We start from the raw sequence: 20,227 nt of genomic DNA, 5'->3' as shown, positions 1-20,227 counted from the left end.
TAATTTAAACAATGATATTAAGTCAAAGTCACATAACTGACAATTTGCACAGACGAATTATCAGAGCGAATTTTCATATATTGTATTATCCTACTATTGTTACAGAATTTATTAACATACTCCTTTTTAGGTTCATTTAAGTTCTTTTGATAACGATAGCAGAAAATAGCTTTCGAAACGTCAAGGTAATTTTTCAAATTAATTTCTCTACTAGTTGGAATTTTCTCTTACAGCTTGAGCCTAAGTGTGTCGCAGGATACCCTCTAGGTGATAGTTCTTGATTACTTTTTGATTAATAATTCGTTCTTATTGCGAAATAGGAGCACTATTTATCAATCTGTAATAAAAGACGTAAGGAAATTCTGTCTTTTTTAAAGACAAAAATTTTTGAGGCAAAATACCCAAAAAGAAGTTTGTAAAAAAAGAAGTACATTTATGTTGGGTAATCTGCTGGCGTTTCGTACTTACTTCATTAGGACCTTCAGTTTATTTTGGTTTCCATTTTTACTTCGGAAAATGTAATTGAGCGTTTTCTGAGTGAAAGCGAGCGCGTTTCAGTGCGTCGTTTTCCCCAATATATATCAAACAAACGATTCCTCTTTCTCAATCCGAAGAGCTATTGGTTTTGAAAACTATTCCCCTAAAGTAACTTAAAAGGTATCAATCAAAGCTAAAAGCCGAGATATCTAGTAAAACCAAAGGAATCCGGATAAAAAGCGCTTAGATCTGCGGCATTCGTAAAAATTCGATCCCAACACATAAAGAGGCCGAGGGGGTATCAAAGGCAAAGACATTCCCTACCCTCTAATTTATCGCGATCCCGGGCCATGCCATTGCGTGTGTCCTTCGGCACAGAAACCCCGCGTTTCCGCCATATTTCTTAGTCGATCGTCCTGTTTATCGGGGCTCTTTCTTATCGGGAATCCAAAGCCTCTATCTGGATGTCTTTCCGGCCATCCGAGACTGCGGTCGCGTTTTGTAATATCACCCCCTTTCACGCGATACAACCGCCATATATAATATATAATGTTTATTTCTACTGTTGTACGGGGTTCGAAGGAATTTCCTAACGACGCACAGCTCACAAAATGCCATGATTCAGCCTTATTCGACAGTCAATTCATGCTCTATTCTTTCTGTACCTTCTAGTGCCTACGGTGGCAATTACTCATTTTTTTCTACACCTTTGTTTAACTCCTTTTTCTGAACAGTTGAACTGTTTACTGTACTTAGCTTCATTCCCAATTTTTTCGCTTGGTTTGCGAGATGTTTTAAAATAACATTTTCCGACTTTTAAGCTCATATGTCAGCTCGTTCAATCGGAACTACATTTGAGCATTTCCTTGATGATCCATTTGTTACCGATTCATTATTGAAGCTAATTATACGGTTTCCGCCCGTTGGCATTACTTATTACATATTGGCAACTTTAACACTTCATTAACCGTTCTATATTTAGGGGTTCTCCAATTAAAAGCGAACCGCATTTCCGAAATTTGCAAGGCAAAATCGACGCCATCACAGCCGTATCAGTACTGCCTGGTGTTTTTGGTCAGTAATTAAATTTCTCATTTGCATCGCAATAACACTCTTGCTTGGTGCAATCACGCATTTACGCGACTTGTTTGATTATAATTCGCCGATAAATTAATTTCCAGTATGTTTTCGTGGCGAATTTTCGTCGTCGCGTCGATGTTGGCAGCCGGTTTTAAAACAATCTCGCATTGTCGTCTATTGTTCCGATTTCCGGAGATTAAAAATCCATCAAACCATACAGAGGAGGCAAATGTGGTTTTCTGGATATTACGTGCAGGAAATTTGTTTTGGCACAGCAACAACAACATTTTCTAATTGATACAGAATTTGCCCATACATGGAATTCTATACAGTGCCACCATACTGTACCTAATAGAATAATTCAGCCTGCTATTCTGGTTTACTTTCTTCTACTTTGACCTTCTTTGTTCGCTTTCAATCTAGTAGCTCTCAAATTACGAAAATACACTTTTTGGACTTAGACGGAGTTTTTATCTAAAATATAATTTCCTCAACTTTATTTCGGAGTTGCCCACTTTAATAAAAAAATATTTTATTGCTGATTTGACATTTACTTAACTTCTTTTTAGACTCACTAATGCCTTTGAAATGTATAATTTCACAATAATTTTTCAACCTGAACTCCTCTGGCCAGCAAAATACTGCCGAAAAACCAATTCTTTTTTTAATACAACATCATTCATTTAAATCGTTAATAATTCATTGTCGTATAAAAAAAATTTCCATTCGGACGTCACCTGCAGCATTCTTTTGCAATTTCGCTTGTGCATGAAACATTACCCGCGCATTTCTTCATTCGAAAACAAATTACAGGAGCATTTTTAATTAGTTAAATGTTATATTAAAAGTAAAACTACTTTTTCTAGCACTTAGCTGACACGAATTTCATAGCAAAACAGGTTTTGTCCCACTTTAAAAATGTCAATTTACTTCAATCTTAGGGATCCGATTTGACTTAGTTCAAAAAATTGAAAATCACTGTAAGTTTCAATGTGAAGTATCTCGAAAACGGTGAGAGATATCGAATCAATCTAAGTAATCGGAAATTTGGTTTTCTCAATCTAAAAAAATGCCGAAACACAATTTTTTTGGCTAGCAATAAACATGTTTTAGAAGCTATTAAAAAATACTATTTTTTTACAATTTGACACCCTGTACCTGGGAAACTACTAACTTTCTGGAGAAGACAAATTTCCCTGAACCGCAATATTTTTGCCTAAACAATAACTCACTGAATTTTGGCACAATTGTTGTAGACCATCCTGTATAGTCAGGATATTTCAGACTCGAAGAACCAAAATTAGATAAAATATGCATGCAAAATTTATTTGTTATTTTACATTTAAAGAGTTAAGGTATAATATATTTTTTTGTCATTTGTCATTTAATTCCCTGCCCTCATGTCTAGAGCTGCATGTAAAAAGTTACTTTAAGCCACTAAATATACTTTAGTTTACTGCTTTGTCTAAACTAATTTTTTTCGTTTAAACTACATTATATTTACTGACTCCTCCATTTGCCTAGAAGTTATTATAAATCTCAAACATGATGAAAAAAATGCTGAGAAACTTGCTTGTTGGCAGTTATCCATCAACGTGTGAGTGAGAATTGCCCAGACTTCTCTGGAACATATATTTAATATGTAATCCGGGTCGAAGGACCGAAAATTTATGTTAAATGCTTGCGGCATATTTTCATTATTAAGATCTCAACTACAAAATAATTTTTTTGCATTTCGACTTTTTCTGTCACTGGGGTTTTTTGTTGTTGCTCGTTCTTTTTGTCCCTCAATTCCGTCCGCTTTGTTAGTTGGCTCTAAAGTACTGACACTTTAAGAGGTTTTACTGTAGTTTCTTTTGTATTATAGTAAATTTATTTCTTAAATGTTGCAGGACTAACGTAGGGTTTTTAATAAATGCAAGTATTATAGTCTAGTTGCAAGTTACAAGCCACCACAGTTTTAGGGTTAGAAAGATGCCTTTGGCTTAGAAAATTGATCTTTGACAAAATTAGTGTCTTGGTACTTTCAGTCTCATTTGATTTTCGAATAATGCGAAGACCGCAAAATGGAAACATCTCAGATTAGAACTTGAGTCCCATCAAAAATACCTGAACGCTTCAAGGCAAAATCGAATTAATTATAATGCTGTTTAAGTTACAAACTCAGTTAATAACTATGACCAAACTGATCATATCCTAAGCACCCATTGACCATAAGCGTAAAAGGTATTTGTTTATTATCACCGTCACTCGCTTATTATTTTTCAACGGTTTCCACATTAGTTTTAGAATCGAGATCCCCGAGATGCAAGACCGAGGCACAAGTGCAATGTAAATTAATTTAAATTTAAATTCTTATTTGTCCGGCATGTTATTCGAGTCCTTTGTGCATTGTAGGTAGTCGATTAGTATTCGTGTTACCTTTTTAAATCGGTAGTACCACCTCTAAACGGCATGGCGTTGTTCAATGACTATACCAGGTGTGTACAGTTTTTAATGGTTTAGGAAAATGTAATTCACGCCTGGGAAACATCGACTATTGTATAAATAATCAAGGCAAAGTAAGTTTGAGCGCTTCGCTTTAAAAACGGCGAAAAAGACATTTTTTCATTTTCCATTCCATTTGCAATGCCAAAATTAATAAACCCGGAACTTTGTAGTTGTGATCAAGCTGGCCCTAAAGGGTCATCGCCTTCCTTAAGGGACATATAATTTGATTTGCGAAATTACCGCCTTATCAGATTAGAGGATGTGGCATTACCCCAGAGGGTACCTTAAGTTTCATATAATTTTTGTATCAGTTTATTCTCAACCTTCATCCATCTGCTGTAGTTGAAGACAGAACGTGTAAAGAAAAAAAGCAAAGTTTGTCTGTCCTGTAGACGGTCTCCAACGGTTCACTCCACAACTCTCATGTTAATAGACAGCAATTGACTTGGGTGGGCATTAAGGAGGGACTTTTGGGTAGTTAAGTCAAACCATACATCCATTGTTTAGGCCCTTAACATCCTTTTGTGCCAAGACAGATCTCGAGGAACACTTCAAAACCACCAAACACATGCCTCCAAATAATGTACACTGATCTTTATCAATTTATTTTTGGCAAATCGTTCTTTTAGATTAGATTCAGTGGTTGCTTGACACGCTTCGCACCGAATTTTGCCCTGACGCGCCCTGCTGTTTCGAAATTCCGTTCAACATTTCGAATATTTTCCATAAATGTATGTTTTCAGAAACTGTGCAAAGGGGTGGAAAAACTTCCGTAGGGAGGGAGAAGCGCGTCGCCATTTAATTAATCAAAATTCCGGGTGAATTTGTTAGGCACTAATTTAAAGTGTTTTTAAAGGAGGGAATCTTTTGGCGCCCTCAGGGCTCGGATACGTTTTTCGGAAGGGATCGCCATCATCAATCACTCTTTGTTCGGGGCAGCATAATATCTGGTGCAATCGGTCATTTCGTATTAAATTAGAATGGTGATAATGCAGTTGATTTTTTGACTACCAGTTTTATGCGCTTAAGGGAACTTTATCATACACCCTACTGATGTATTAGCTAAGGCACAACTTGCAGTTTACTGCTTTGCAAGTTTATTCGGGTGTTTATTTGATAATCGCAATATAAAGCTGAGCAGAATACGTCATTAACTAGGATCGAAATATACCCATTTGATTTTGTCGGAAGTTCAACTGTAATTTTTTTGCGACATGGTTTTGTGAAGTAGGTTTGTTGCAGTGATTGAATAATTTGTCCCTGCAGCCGCTGCCAGAGGCCATCGATAAATCTGAAAAAATTCCATCAACTGTTCCCATTTTCCACATAATTCAGAAGTAATTCAATCGTTCGCTCCATTCATGTCATGGATTAGCTGGTTAAATATGTTGAATGCGTGAATATTTAATAATTCATTTTATAACAAATTATATTTCATGTCAGAGTTGTGCTTAGTGCATCCTTCACCTTCATTTTCTCTAGAAATTAGAATAAATAAAAATCTGATGACCATTTGGAAATCAATTCTGCTCCAAATGGCAGTAGAGCTTACATATTTTTTCGCCATCAAAGGTAAATTGTAATCATCGAATTTCGACTTAGTTCTTTACGTTTTTCCAAATTTTAAACTGTTACTTACGTTTAACGGAGATTTTTGCCAAAACAGATTTCAAAATGGTCATTTAGGTTTACGAAATTGTAAAGAATCTACATATATCTCGGAATACATTTTTTCACTCAAACATAAAGGCAATTGGGACAACATTTTTTGCATTCAACACATTTCAACATTTTCATTTGATTGTCCATTGTTCGGGTTGCTGAAAATCAGGTGCGAAACTGTGCTGAATGGAATGGCAAATCGGAAGCAATCTGTTTAATGTGAATAAAAAAACCGACTTTTCCAGTCCAGGACTTGTAGATAAACGCGAAAAAACCAACCAAGATGTAGCAAATTCGATCAGTCCCTCTATGCTTCAATAGATATATGTTTAGCTAAACAACGAAAGAAATTAATAGGCATGAATATTAAAATCCTTGCAAATGAGCAACCCAATCTAAAAGCGAGAACAATAAAACACAAATTACACTCATGTTTGCGGTCAGCCACGGTTGATTTGCTGCGCGCTCATGAACTTCTTCGTCAATCGGTTTTTATTGTTTCGAAACTACGGATAATTCGAACACAAAAAACCCATTCTTTGGCATTGGTTTCAGGCGAGTGCCTCGCACTTGTTTTGAAGATCGATCTAATGGACAATGATAGATAATTCACCTGTACTCGTACCCCCTTTGGATAAAAACTTATTATTCTTCACATTTTGGTCAGAAGTCGTCGATATGACCAGTTTTTCTTTAGTTGAAATGTCGAGATCATCAGCCAAAAAAACGAATGTCCGCAAAGCCATGTTGTTTCCAGCAGATCCTGGTTGCAAATTAAAATCTAATTTTTTACTATTTTGTCGCGATTTCACCGTGTGCATTTTTCATATACACGAATTTAAAAACAATCTCCACTAAGATAAGGTAGGACGTACGGGATTAAAATATGTAATGGCATTTATAGCTTAAAGCGGAGATTAGGGTCATAAATTGGGAGCTGAAAGCCAGAATTCCAGTTCAATACTTTTTAAGGTTTATTGTAAGTTTATGATGAATTTTTGCGAATAATTGCGCGCAATTGCTAAACCGCTGATTTTCTGTCGGTCATTTTAAGTTAACACTAACGCCAGTAAAAAATTGCCGTATAAATAAAGAAAATTTATTTTATATTAAACGCCCAAAATTATTATTTATAGAAAAATCCTGTCACATCCCGATTTTTACGATATTTTCACTGATAAATTTGCGCGTAATTTGATCAACAAAACGCTTAGTTTCTGTGCTATTTTCAATTCAAGCATTATTTAGATGACAACGTAGAAGCCGAAATTATTTTCCTGTAACTTAAAAATACGTAACAAAAAAACACTTGAATTTGTCCTTTAATAAATAGGCATATTAAATGTATTCCCTCGGGCTAAATGTGATGTTTTGTTTGGCTTCTCTTCCAATAAATAATTTTCGAAACACGAAAAAAGCTGAGATCGCACAGTTTGCCATTGTTGGTTAGTCGAAAGGTTCAAATCTCGACCACTCAACCCGATTAATTTAAAAAACAGAAACGTCGCAAGCAAGTCGGCCATCTGTTTGTAACTTCTTTGAATTCGAGCCATTTAATACCAATTTATCTATCAGGCCTTGTAGTCCTTAGAACCGGCGTCCATTGAACATTCTTTTACACTTTCCGATGTCTTACTTGGTGGGTGGCCGATTCCGTTTTTTTACCAGATAAACCAGTGTTTTGTAGTTTGCCCCATAATTTCGTCTGCGACTCTTTGATTTTCAGATTGTTTCTCGATTGTGCCCGATGGGTGGTAACTGGTTCTGTCAAGGACCCAAAATCGATATGATTCTAACCAGCTTAAAACGTTTCTAATAAGGGAACTCCCGGCTTTCGTCTATCAGAGCATTGCATTTCCGTGATTGATTGCCGAGTATGGAGACCTATTAATTGAAAATCCTTGAATAAAAGATCGGCGTAATGAATGACTAGTAATACTATTGAGGGCGGATAATTGGATGTCGGCAGGGATGAGGCTCAAATAGGGAAAGAAAATATCTTTTATGTATAGTTCCATGAGAAGTTTGTTAATGAAACAAGAGTTGTAATTTCAGGTTGCGATAATGGATAAGTCCTCCGGTTTATTAAAACTACAGATTGGAAAGTTTGACTCTAATGGATAGGCAGGATAGGCGTAGAGTCTCTATCAAAGTTTTAACAGATCCGTTCTTCTTGCGCTAGAGCCTTTTAAGCAATTATAAGTAGGTACTGCTATTTTTTAACCACGCTTTCTTTCATGGAACCGCTTAAAATGTATGAAAATTTAGAGATAAGAGTCGATTAATTCTGATCTTTTACCGGATTTTTTTGCGAGATTATTGAAGAACCGATTGAGGAAAATCCCGCTTCCTTTCGATGATCATTGGAGCCATTTAGGCCTGGGTTCTGTAAGACCAGTTGATTTAAAAAATAAATCAACTTTGCTCGTGCTCTTCATGAGCTCCTCAATACGCTTTCCTAAATCGTTTGCCTCCATAATACAGAAGCGATCGTCTTTTGATTTTTAAAGCAGTTTACTCGGTTGAGGAAAATTTGTATTTAATTGGTTCTCTTTGGTGTTATTTTTAATTTTTGCAATCATTCTTTCGTGTCACCAAATCGGATTTATATGCCTTGTTGGCTGAATCAAGTAACGGTTTAAGACACATTGCAGTTCTTGGACCCTGTTGAATAACCAATGACACGCCTCGCATTTACTACAGCCACTCGAAGGGAAACGGGCATCTTTGTCCAGCACGGACGATTAACAAATTAAATTTCTGAATGAGCGGACTGCAAGAATAGATTGCATATCGTGTCAGATTTCGCTTTTTAGGCCAGGTGCCTTGCGGCAAGTCAAGATTGGTTGAAAACTGAAAGAAAATGTTAATACGGTACGCGACACAATAAACTGTTGGTGCATTCATCATCTAATGGAATTTTTCGGGGTCTGGAGTGAGTCTTATGTAGAATATGGGACCGGGCCCCTCTTACAAATGTTATTTATTGTTGCTCTCGAGCTAAAAGGTTGCTTTATTGTTATTTCGATAATCTTCTTAACGCCAAAAGCTGCACTCTACCAGGGGTGGATTTAGCTCTGTGCCAGATATTTTTCTTCGCTAATACTCCATTGTAACAAGCTGGAAATATTGTCAACATTAAAAGAGATACCACTCGAAATTAAATTGAAACGGCACACTTTGGCGCAAAAAATGCGCTCCATCCTAAGCAACACGCCCACATATTTAACACAACATTTACTTAAATCCTCCGAGTCTAGTTTCAACGACGAGATGAATCTTTAACGGTACTTTAAACCGAAATGTACCAAATAATGCCCTATAAAACAAATTATAGCAGGTCATAGAACTAAAACTTTATATGGGTTTTATGAACTCGTAATACTGGAGGCTATTAAAAGCATTAATAAATAAAAACGGACCCCGAGATAAGAGCAAAAGCGCATGGTAAATGCTCTTTCAGGGAAATGTTTATAACTTTTGATCGCGTTCCGTAAAGTAATTAGTTGACCATATTTATTTAACGTGAATGTTTTTTTTTGGTGAGCGAAATATGCATGAGTATTTATTTGGAACCGACCATTAATTAGTGTGTAAACGCATTATTTGCTTCCTGTCCTTCTATCTAGGTTTTGAAAAATGATTTAAAAAAGAATTAAATTTGGATTTTAAATATTGCATGTGTAGCATATGAATGAAATGATTAATATTTATAGTCCCAACCATTTTAACGCAGCATAACCTGGAAACACGCTTAGAAAATCAATCGATGTTTTCAGCACTGAAAACTGATAATCTGAATAAATTCAGAATAAATAAATCTGAATAAATCCACTCGCAAAATTACAACCGTGTTCATTATTCACCAATTAAACTACATATAAACGAAAGCACATGAAATTAGTTTTAAATTACTGAAAGAGTATGCAATTAATTAGATTTTGTGTGGGAATCGGCTGCAAAGATTCTCAACGCTGGAACCACTTCTCTCATTTTTGGCTGATTACAGACGATTCTTGTCCCCACTATATTCGTTTGTACACCTAACTTTACCTTCAACCTTCTTCTCTGGATATGAAATCCCAGCAAAATTGACTGATGCAGTTTTACTTGCAGAATAATTTCCCGTTATTCATAAAAATGCAAATGAAATAACGCTGCTTGATGCTGTTAATAGTTCCTTTCAAAAGGGGGTGTCACATCCCGAAACGTCCCATTAACATTTAACTGGAAATTGTTCTTCCATTTGCTCTAAACGTGATTGGCGCTGACAATTTTTTATATGGAATTCTGAATGTTGCATGCGAAATTTTCTAAAGCAGAGAAACGAATTCAATTAGAAAAAAACTGCTGGATATTAAAGGAACAACATGTTTGAATGTGAATATTTTAATAAAGTTTTTTGCAATTTAATTGATGCAGAAATCTAGTTAATAATTACCTACATTACGGGGAAAACATTCGGATGTTTTAAAGCAAATGAAAGCCCGAAAATATCGATGATGCCAATTGTTGTAAATCAATCGACAATCAAATTTATATATTTCGCATATAAAACTGTACAATTTAATTAAAATCGAAACGTTACTGCACATTCTGTTTCGATGCGTTTTCAGTAAAATAAGAGCACAATGGAACGATCGAGATTTTGTGAATTTCTTCGGGCTAATTAGTTTAGAATCAATTATCAGAAATTAGTTATTAGACTAACAAAAATTGCTAATTTAATTCACCAAGCTAGAAGTTGTTTGGGTATATTTTCGGCGGTGGAACATGAGACTGTAATGACATGACAATGTAATTTATTTCTGTGAACTCAACCGCGATGCAATGCATGACTTTCTGGTATATAAAAAGAATAATTAAATATTTTTTCCGTCGTCCATATCCATATATTTCCAGGCACTGTTTCCAAAATTCATACAGCCGTAACAGGACATGTGTGCGTGAAAACTGTAAAGTTGACATCGATGATGGTGAAACCCATATAAAACATAAAATATTATATGGGGTTAATATTGCGTAGTACATTCCCTTAGCTGGGGCTGTGCTTATTATTATGATTTACTGGCACCCTTTCGGCGCAAAAAAACTTGATCTGATTTGCCACCAGAATGTATTTATGGGCTTCAACAATAAAACCCGCAGTTTTTGCTCTTAGCGAGTTAGCGAGCGAAATTAGGTTACCAAAATATGTCGGTTGGGAATTGTAGATAAATCTTTATTTCCAGGGAAATGTGTATATGAACTGAAAAAGTGTCAGGATAATTTGAAATAAATTACTTCTTAATTTATTGAATGTAATTGCGACTGAGCACTGTTTCACTTAGACCGATTTAAGCCTTTCAATGACTCACCGATTTTTACATTTCCGTGTGTTTACAGGATCCAGACCAATATATTTACATAACTGATTATTCTAAAAATTAACTAGCATTTGGCAACATAAACATTGCAGTTGGAATATGGATATTAGAATAATAAGCTGTACAATCAATTCCGGGAAAAATATTTTTGGATTAACCAAACATAATTGTTCCAGGCTTTATTGCGCATCCACTGATTAGTCAAACTTAAAAATAAAATGTTGTCCGTAATGGTAATAAATAGCTAATAGATCTATAAATCAGTCTATTCGTAATAATGATATAAATATGCTATTGATTTAGCGCAAGTTTAGGATTAAATAAAAAACATCAATAGTTTTGGATATAAAGTAGATGTATTTAATTAGACGCTAAATTTAAGCGGTTTTGCTCATTGTTCTCAGTCGTGACTTTCAAAACAAATTAATTTTAAAACTGCGATACTTTTGTAGAAAACAAACGGCGGAATTTATGCCTAAATGCGTTCAAATTATGTTTTGCGATTAGTTTTTAAATTGTGGAAAAATGTTAATCTGAATTATCTTCTTGGTGGATAAAGTACTGGAAAATCAGAAAAATCGTCTTCTCAAATACAGTTTTGAGCACTCTCTAAATACGATATGTACTTTCTCGTGCAAGCATGATGATGTTGAAATTAAAGTGGATTCAACAGAAATGTGTATAGTCAAAAGCCCAATTCCCTTCATAAGAACAGTTGAAAATATAATTTTTTTAATGAAATTAAGGTCGACTTTATTCCAATCAGAACTCAAAAAGATGGAAAGGAATTAATGGAAGACTATAAACCTATGAACGATTCACAATCCTTAGAAATTTCTCGACAGATCATTGGTTTTTAAAAGAAAGTTCCTTTGGACCTAAACCCTTCTCTATGGACGATTAACCTGGTGCTGAACCCTTTGACCCTATTTCTTTTCAGGGCTTTCAGGCACTATCTAATTTGTGGTTGCAAATTGGTAAAAGATCAATTCGGACTTGTTCCTCCCCAATCTCCTGCTTTTTACAAGCAATAGCTTTTAGAAATATCCTTTATACAGTATTTAGTACGTTTTCATTAATCAGTTGCCAAATGAGTAAAAAATAATCCCAACAAGTTCAGCTTCATTGCCTGTTTTATTTGAGTCGAAGTGTAAATATTCAGCCATTTTTCTGGGTGTTTAAAGGGCCTATGAAGCCGAGTGAAGCTTCTAATCGACCCCCGGCCCTGGTTGAAAATGCGTGCCCTTTCGGCTCAAAACTCAAGATAGGCATGGCAGAGCCTCCGATTACCGATTTTTAGGGACCTCCGCCTGTCGAAGAAGACGACGACTCCGACGTTTCGGAGTTTTCCATTTCGCTTCAGTCAGTATCATGATATCGCCGTACGCGTACGGTCCTCTGCAGAGGCCCGGTGAAAACGACAGAACTTACACGGAACAATACGCGCTTTACGATCGGTACGATCAGTTTGAATGCGATCCTCCGCAGTATTCGCCTCCAGGAGAGTACAGTGAAACAGTGCAAGAACAGTACAATCAATGTAATTAATTTTATTTGGTTTTTTTCGTATTCATTTCGGTGGTTTGGTGATTGACGTCGAGCTGGGGTGCTAGTTTGTAGCGTTTTTCGGGCGCTTGGAAAAGAGCGATTTTACGCGAAGGCAGTGAGGTTTTTGAGTGGATTTTTGATTAGATGGAAAATTTACATTCCCTTTGGTCTACACACCTGCTTCAAGTATCCCAAACCGGTGTTTTTGGATGTTTTAGCAGTCCTAGAAAAACATCTGTTCGGATTTTTTTCAAGTCGCAATCGCTCATGGTCTAAGCGCGCTTTAGAGCTTCAATATTAATGCTTCTTGATATAGTTTGCATAACTTCGATGCATACAAAATGAGTTTTCGAGGCAATTTAGAAGAGATGTTTAGTTTTCAAGTTTGATTTGCTTGAAAACTCCAAAATGTTTGAAATAGTGGGCAATTTCAGAAAAGTTTTCGCGGAGGGACGCAATGTTCAGGTAGCTCTAAAAGACCGCAACATTTCTCAAATTTGGTGGGCGAAATTGACAGTTTGGGTTAGTTAAATGTGTGAGAAATCGCTCTATTGAGTGGGGTTTAAGGTTCCCCGTTGGAAATTTTTCTTCACTAGAATGAATCAGGTGCACTATACATTTTTCTTGAAGGTTTTATGATAAAATGTGGCAAAGAGCTGTTATGGTTCTGTTAATCTCACAGCTTCAAAATGTGTATTTGTTCAGATATTATAATCCTGATTTTCCGGGTGGATATGAATATTTATTATTTATTTGATAATTTACTGCAAAATCGATTGGCTAAAGAAAATACTGCGCAAATGTGAAGCCGATTTGCGAATTTAACAGAAAACTGAGCACCGGGAAACTCATCGAGATCGGTCGAAACCATAAATTCAGAAAATTCAAACATTTTCAAATCCATTTAGATAAGATATCGAAATTTTCAAAGTACCTAACATTTTTTTGCGTCTTGAATGTACAAACAACGGTTTTTCGAGAAGTCGAATCGAATGGTGAGCGAAATCGCAGAAAATCTGTATTTCAAAATTCACAAACCGAACCTTGCAAGTATTTAAGTTGATAATTAAAAATTTGGAGCAAAAGTGAGTTCGGTCTTTGCAATTTTCCTAAAGGGTTTTTCAACCAGTATGAAGATTCAATCTGAAGACATTTTGAGGACATGCAGATTTTCCAAAGCTCAAAGCTCAAACTTCAAACTCTTCAAATATTAACAATCTTGAATTTTCGTCGATTTCAACTTTAATCCAGTAAATTAAACTTCTTAAAATACTTCCAATTTTAACTCAGAAGCGATGTGTGGGTGTTTAAACTTGATCTATGCCTTTTAGCCGATAAATATTCACTAGACAGTGACATTAATGGGAGTATTATTCTTATAAATCAAACCGTACGCACACTTTTTTTTCAAAACCGCTTAAAAATAGTTATGAATTAAGGAAATAAGGCATCGATCTTCAACATCAAATCTAAGGTTCTTGTATGAAACGATGTTTCAAACTCACATTTTTAAGTCTGAACTATAATCGAAGAGAATCTCCGCTTCATGAGAAATCTATTCAGTTTTATTCTTCTTGCTCAAGCATAAAAAAGAGCTTATCATGTAGTTTATCTACTTATATCAGACCAATGATGTTATCTAGGAAATCTCTAAGTATACGCTGCAATAGAATAAGAAACTTCACCATGTTCCAACTCGTTTGAAACTTATGTGGATTCCTTGTATTGTTTGCTTCTGTCACTAATAAACTACCTAAACCAAGTTGGATACAATGCAAGTATTAGAGCTGGCCTGTTACGCCATCTAAGCGAAAACTCTCATGAAAAGTTCGTTTTCCCGAAGCATATTTATTTAAAGCTGAAGTTTATTTTCAAACTCTTTGGGTTGCGTCTCTTTCTTTATTTTGAGCTGGAACAGGTGCTGACAGCTGGTCCAGACAATTCGGTAGACGAATTTTACGATTTACTGTGTCAAGTTACGATGCTTCATCTATCGACTATTTTTCACTCAGCTTATTTAATTACATCAGCTCTCGATTGTAGGCTATTTTGGTGATTTTACTTTTTCCTGATCGCTTTCTCGTTTTGATGTTTGGCGTCTCAGTTCACACGTATTAATGATTGGACGCAAACAATAAACCCCGAGTGTTAATTACCGGTGCTTGCAAAGGATTATTAGGCGATTAACTAAGCACACTAAGCGAATGGCAGGCAATTTGACGATTTATTGGCTTTTCTAATTAACATCAAAAAGTGGCTAATTGATGGCTTTTACTGGGAGAAAGTGACCGTAGAAAATCTCAGTTTTCTTCCTGTAGTTTGGTGCAGTTTTCCTGGATCTTCTCTGGATCGTGATTAAATAGTAATCAGGCCCTCCACACAGCAAACACACTGAGTAACTTCGAAATTGCATGGTGAAACTGCAACATTACCCTCGGCATTTTCCCTAGGAACTTAACCTATTAATGTCTTATATTAATACGTAAACTGCACGGTTATTAATACTTATTTCAGCCAGGATTCTGGTTCCATAATGAGTGTTTCGAATTATTAACGGGGCTGGATTCCATAACAACAATTTTACGGTCCGTATACGCTAGAACGGAGTTATGGTAGAATATGCGTTAAATGAATCGTGTAGGTTTCGTCAAGGTTTTTGACGGGCATTAACAAAGCTATAGTTTCCACACGGTGATAAATTAAATTAGATCGTTATTAAAAATTATGGTTGGCACTTAATGATTTTTTTAAGGTTGATTTCATTCATCAAAGCATTGAAGCAGGAATGTTGGATGAAAATCCGCTTTGGGCAAATGTTTTAGAACCATTTGGTATGCTTCTAAATGAGAACATTGCCTGTCGAAAAGTTCATTGTTTGTTGCAGCTGATGCTTTGTTGATTTCCTCAAAATGGCATATTTTTGCTACTCTTTCCAGGAACATTAATCACCATGCGTTTCCAATCATTTGAAGCCACTCTCCAAAATATTACTTGGTCGCGGTTCTTCAAGTTGCTTAGTTCGTTAAAATTTCAACCATTTTTAACTTAAAATGAGCCACTTCCTGCAGCCAACGTTTGGTAAATTACCATTTTCAGATTATCTTCGCTTTTCAACTACAATCAACAGTCGGCGGCCAGCTCTTTCTAGGCGTAATCCATTATGTATCACACATTACTACTTAATGTATTCACTATTGCACAAAGCAGGAATTATGCGATTTAGTTGTCATTTGCCATTAGTATGTGCAATTCCAGTTGGCCCCCAAGGCGATTTGCTGTAAATAAATCAGGCTTAAGGCGAGAAGAATTTTTTTTGGCTAGTCCTGGCGCCTTAAAATAGCCGGAAAGATAATTAATATCAACTTGAATAAACAGTAATTGATGTGTTGATTACTTTCTATTGTGCAGGTGCATAATAGGAATGCAACTGGATCTTTGTTAGTGATTCTTTCGTAGAAACCATCCCTTCGTATTTTTCAGTGATTTGTTCCTAAAAATCCATGATTTGGTCGACATTGATATCCCAAAAGACATTTCAGCTAGAAAAATCAGGATTTCAATGATCTGGTTAGGAAATTTGAAAAGTCAATTTTTATTCCCGCAGTTAAGTAAAACTGGACTTTCAGTTTCAAGCCTTTTGAGTTTTGCAACCCAACTTGCGACATTAAACACTGTTAGATACTCAGTTCCTTTTTTAAGTTGAATCATCTTTGTGCCTTTCTTCCGTATCGTCCATTAGCATCTTTTGAACATATAGACTATAGACAGATAGATTTTTTACTTGGACCACAACAATTCTTTGTTCATTTACAGAGCATGATTTCAATTATTTGCGGTAAACAATTGCGTCTTTCACAGATCGTACTATCCAAGAAGCATTCGCTATCCATTTCAAAAAGCGATAAATACAAAGTCTAAATATAGAAAATGAGATCGTAACTCCATCTTGGTTAGGATGAGATTAATGGCTTCTTTAATTAAAGTGTGTTTGTTACAGCTGATACAGTCGATTGTATATTGAATATTGTTACAGATGCGAAGGCTGTAAAAGGAAGCGATGCTTTTATATAGACAATACATCATCAGCCGCTGCTGATAAGGTCCGGGCACAAAAATCGAGATCAATTTTTTAATTAGGAGAAAAGGGGTTATATGAGGGCAATTATTCCGAGAAGTTGATGTAAAGTGCGCCATTAATACTGATGTCGCCGGACAATGCTTCAATTCAACATTTGATTGATCCCTGACGATTTCTTCCAACACCAAATCGCCATTATAACAAGCTGGAAACATCTTGATGCTTGTCAATTGAGCTGCAAGATTTAAGTGTTCTAATTTAGGAATCTATTTTCGTGTTCTCCAGTGATGAACGAGCGTGTTTTTGGTTATTAACGGCACTATATGTATTTATGCAACTGGATTTAATGGCTGTTGCTCGATGATGTGGGATTTAAAAAATAAATAGTGCACAATTTATGGGATTAAATGGCACTAGATGGGGCTTTTCTATTGTTTATCGTGCGATCGGAGCCACTTATTCTTTGGGAAAATTTCAACAAATATCAACAACACGTGGGGACCAAAGAGTCGAGTCATTGGGCGAGGTGGCTCAAGACAATGTGTATGATAGAGATCTAGAAATATTCTTTATGCATCAGCTAGGGTCGTTTTTGGCTGTATATTTTAATTTTTATCACTTTTCAAAATTGGATAACTTGTCCATGGCCAAGGCGTTTGCTTCTTTAATTTCTTTAAGTGCATCGGTTTTACTCCAAAAATCCACAGAGGGCCAACATGTATAATTTTTCCGTCATAAACCAGATTATCAAATACCAAGTTAAGTGTGTGTGAGAACTGAAGCGATCATCTAGGAGCGGTTGTTAATGAAAACACTTGAAAGTTATGCGTGTAAACTTCCGGTCTTAGTTGCTGGATTTTAACGATCGAACTCCAAAGAAGTTGAAGCATTAAATATTGAAAAACCGCAAATAAAGGAAGTGATTTCTGGATATTTACAAACAATCACTCATCGACTGATAACTGAAACTTGTCAATTAATGTTAGAAATTGTTTTTTTGACGATGGAAAGGTTAATGGGGGGCAGACGGAGAATAATGTCATTTCTGGAAACGAATTAAATTAAATTGGCAGTTTGATTTAATGGGCATTTTTGAAAGGTTTCTTCAAAAGCAAATTAAACCCGCGATTGTCGGCCGTAAAACTTAATGAAAATATTTTTAATGCCTCGAATCGTCCACTTTTATCTGTTATGTTCTTGCTCAACCAATCGGGATATTTATTTTCGGTTTCGTTTGTTTCAGGTTGTTTATTAGATAGTGCGCCGCGACCCCCAGATGTGCCCCCCAGAAACCCCACAATGAGCAGGCTGAACGGCCGTTTGGCCTCCGCCCCTCCTCAGGATCCCAATCAGGACTTTGAGCCCTCCTGTTTGGTCAGAACTCCATCTGGAAATGTGTATATACCTAGTGGAACTTTGAGTGAGTCTATTTGATTCCTTCTTTAATGCTTAAAATATTTTAATTTTGTTGTTTTGTGCTGTCGCTTTTTCTCTTCTATTTTATGCTGATTTTTGTCTGGAATCCAAATGGATAAAATTATAAATCATCAACAGAATACGCGCAAACCGGCCAAGAATGCGTGTTACCCATAAATTACCTTATGGATTAATACATATTTGACCATCGCTATATCGTCAATTTCCAAATCCGTAACCGTAAAACTAATAGATTTTTTATTCAATCGAGCGCGAAACTGAATGACGGCCTATTTAGAAATTGAAATTGGAAAATTTCTGTGCATGCCGGAACTCGGAACGAAACTATTTGCGCGAAATTCTGTGTTAAAATTGAATCGGTAATGCGCGGAATGTATACATTCGGGACAAGTTATTGTTTTTAAATTGGCATACTTTAGCCATTGATGGGCTGTTGGTCGAAACGGGCTTTTTCCATTATTGGACGGGCTTGGACCGTTTCAGCTTTTGTCGACCCGCGAGATTCCATTTAGTTAAAGTAGAATCCTTTGACTTGAAACTTCTGATCATGTTTAATAAATTAACATGTCGACAAAATAGCAACGTTGTTTCCCGTGTGTTTCTAGCCCCAGTAGTTCAATCGAAACATGATTTTTCCTACACTGCAAAAAAGTTGCCATTAACGACAATTTTGCATTTACCCTTTCAGGTATTCTGATTTTTGGCTTAGATTGTTTTTCCTTTAAATATAATGGAAATGCTGCTTTTTTAATCACTCTGAACCAGGCGATTTATTGTAATTCCAGCCTGTTCAATTGGGCAAAAGTTTTTATTTGCCAGTCCAGTATTTCTACCGTGAACAGAAGTGCATGATTTGTGCAGATAAAATAAAACTGGAATTTGTAGATGCTTATAACTGAGTGGAAAAGAAAAATTAATCGATTTTATTTAGGGCCAAAAAATGTGGCGTTCAAAACTGGAACGCACTGCTTTTAGTTGAATGAAATTAGAAGTAAAACTGAAATGCTTTTTTGGCAATTTTACTCTGTGTTTATTGCCAAAACATTTAATTTTATTTTACGCAAAACAAGAGCTAATGCGAACAGGTGGATAAAGCACCTTGATAACAGAAAATATTACTAACAACTTCTGTCATGAAACTAGTGGGTTTTTCGGCCGTCACTGAAGGCTTCCACTGTTTTATGTAAGCGTTCAGCAAACCACCTCTGAAGATACAAGCCACTCGTGCTTGCGAAACGTCAGATAGGAATTCCATTTTACGATGGCTTCAAAACCCGAAAAGCCCACTTGCTTCAAGGAATAGCCTCGAAAGTCTATCTCTTTAACTTCTGTCATCTTCATCATAACAGCTTGGGATTTTCTGATTATTATTTTCGTTATTAACTTCTATATTCGTATATTAACTTTAGGCGAACAGGTATAATTATTGGAGCCCAGATCAGATGGCCAGCGAAGTCAAAGCATTTTCGACCATGCAGGTTCGGTTATTATTATAAATTTTACCTACATCGGCCCTTTTTTTATTCTTCTGGCGCGGTCTTTACGTTAAAGGCCTTTCGTTCAGGCAACTCATCTACTGGCATGGGCCCGACATATGGCTGGCATCAAATAATTAAATAAAATGCTGGGAATCCATGCCATGTGTTGTATTGTTTAGTAATCTGGGTTGCAATTAGGTTATTATTACCATGTATTATTTGCTAACTTTTTTTGTTTCGCTCAGTCCACATCTGCAAGTGCATTTTCTTCTAATTATACAGTTACTGAGTTCAGTCTCAAATATTTTAAAGAATATTTGCATGTAAGCGGTGAGCAAAAGCGTAAATTGTACTCGAATTTTTCTAGTCCTCAGAATTAAATTTTCAAATTAGCAAGCGTAAAACATGAAAATTTTACTCAAAATGTCTTTAGAAGTGATAGACAAAACGTGAGAAAATTATTGTGCAGGCAGCTTCGGACTCAATTCTATCGTCATCCCAAGATAACATTCACGCGATATTATGAAGCTGTTAACAAGTTTTAGCTGTCACATTTCGGTCTATATTCGATATAATACGATTCCCATTAGCAGGAAAACATCCTCGAAGGT

General features: G+C 35.9%; 1 protein-coding gene across 1 annotated transcript in view; it reads left to right on the top strand.

Annotated features, from left to right (window-relative positions):
* Positions 1-20,227, top strand: part of LOC109543710 (teneurin-m) — a gene marked incomplete in the record, with an annotated part of 162,684 nt that overhangs the window by 117,167 nt on the left and 25,290 nt on the right. Inside the window, 1 exon segment of the mRNA XM_048661784.1 lies at positions 17,945-18,121. Within this exon segment, the coding sequence (XP_048517741.1) occupies positions 17,945-18,121 (177 nt within the window).

This window comes from Dendroctonus ponderosae, unplaced genomic scaffold (genome assembly GCF_020466585.1).
Source record: "Dendroctonus ponderosae isolate FM_Combo_2020 unplaced genomic scaffold, Dpon_F_20191213v2 Dpon_F_20191213_1, whole genome shotgun sequence".
Lineage (NCBI taxonomy): Eukaryota > Metazoa > Arthropoda > Insecta > Coleoptera > Curculionidae > Dendroctonus > Dendroctonus ponderosae.
Note: the sequence above shows the minus strand (reverse complement) of the source record. Positions and strands in the feature narration are given on the sequence as shown.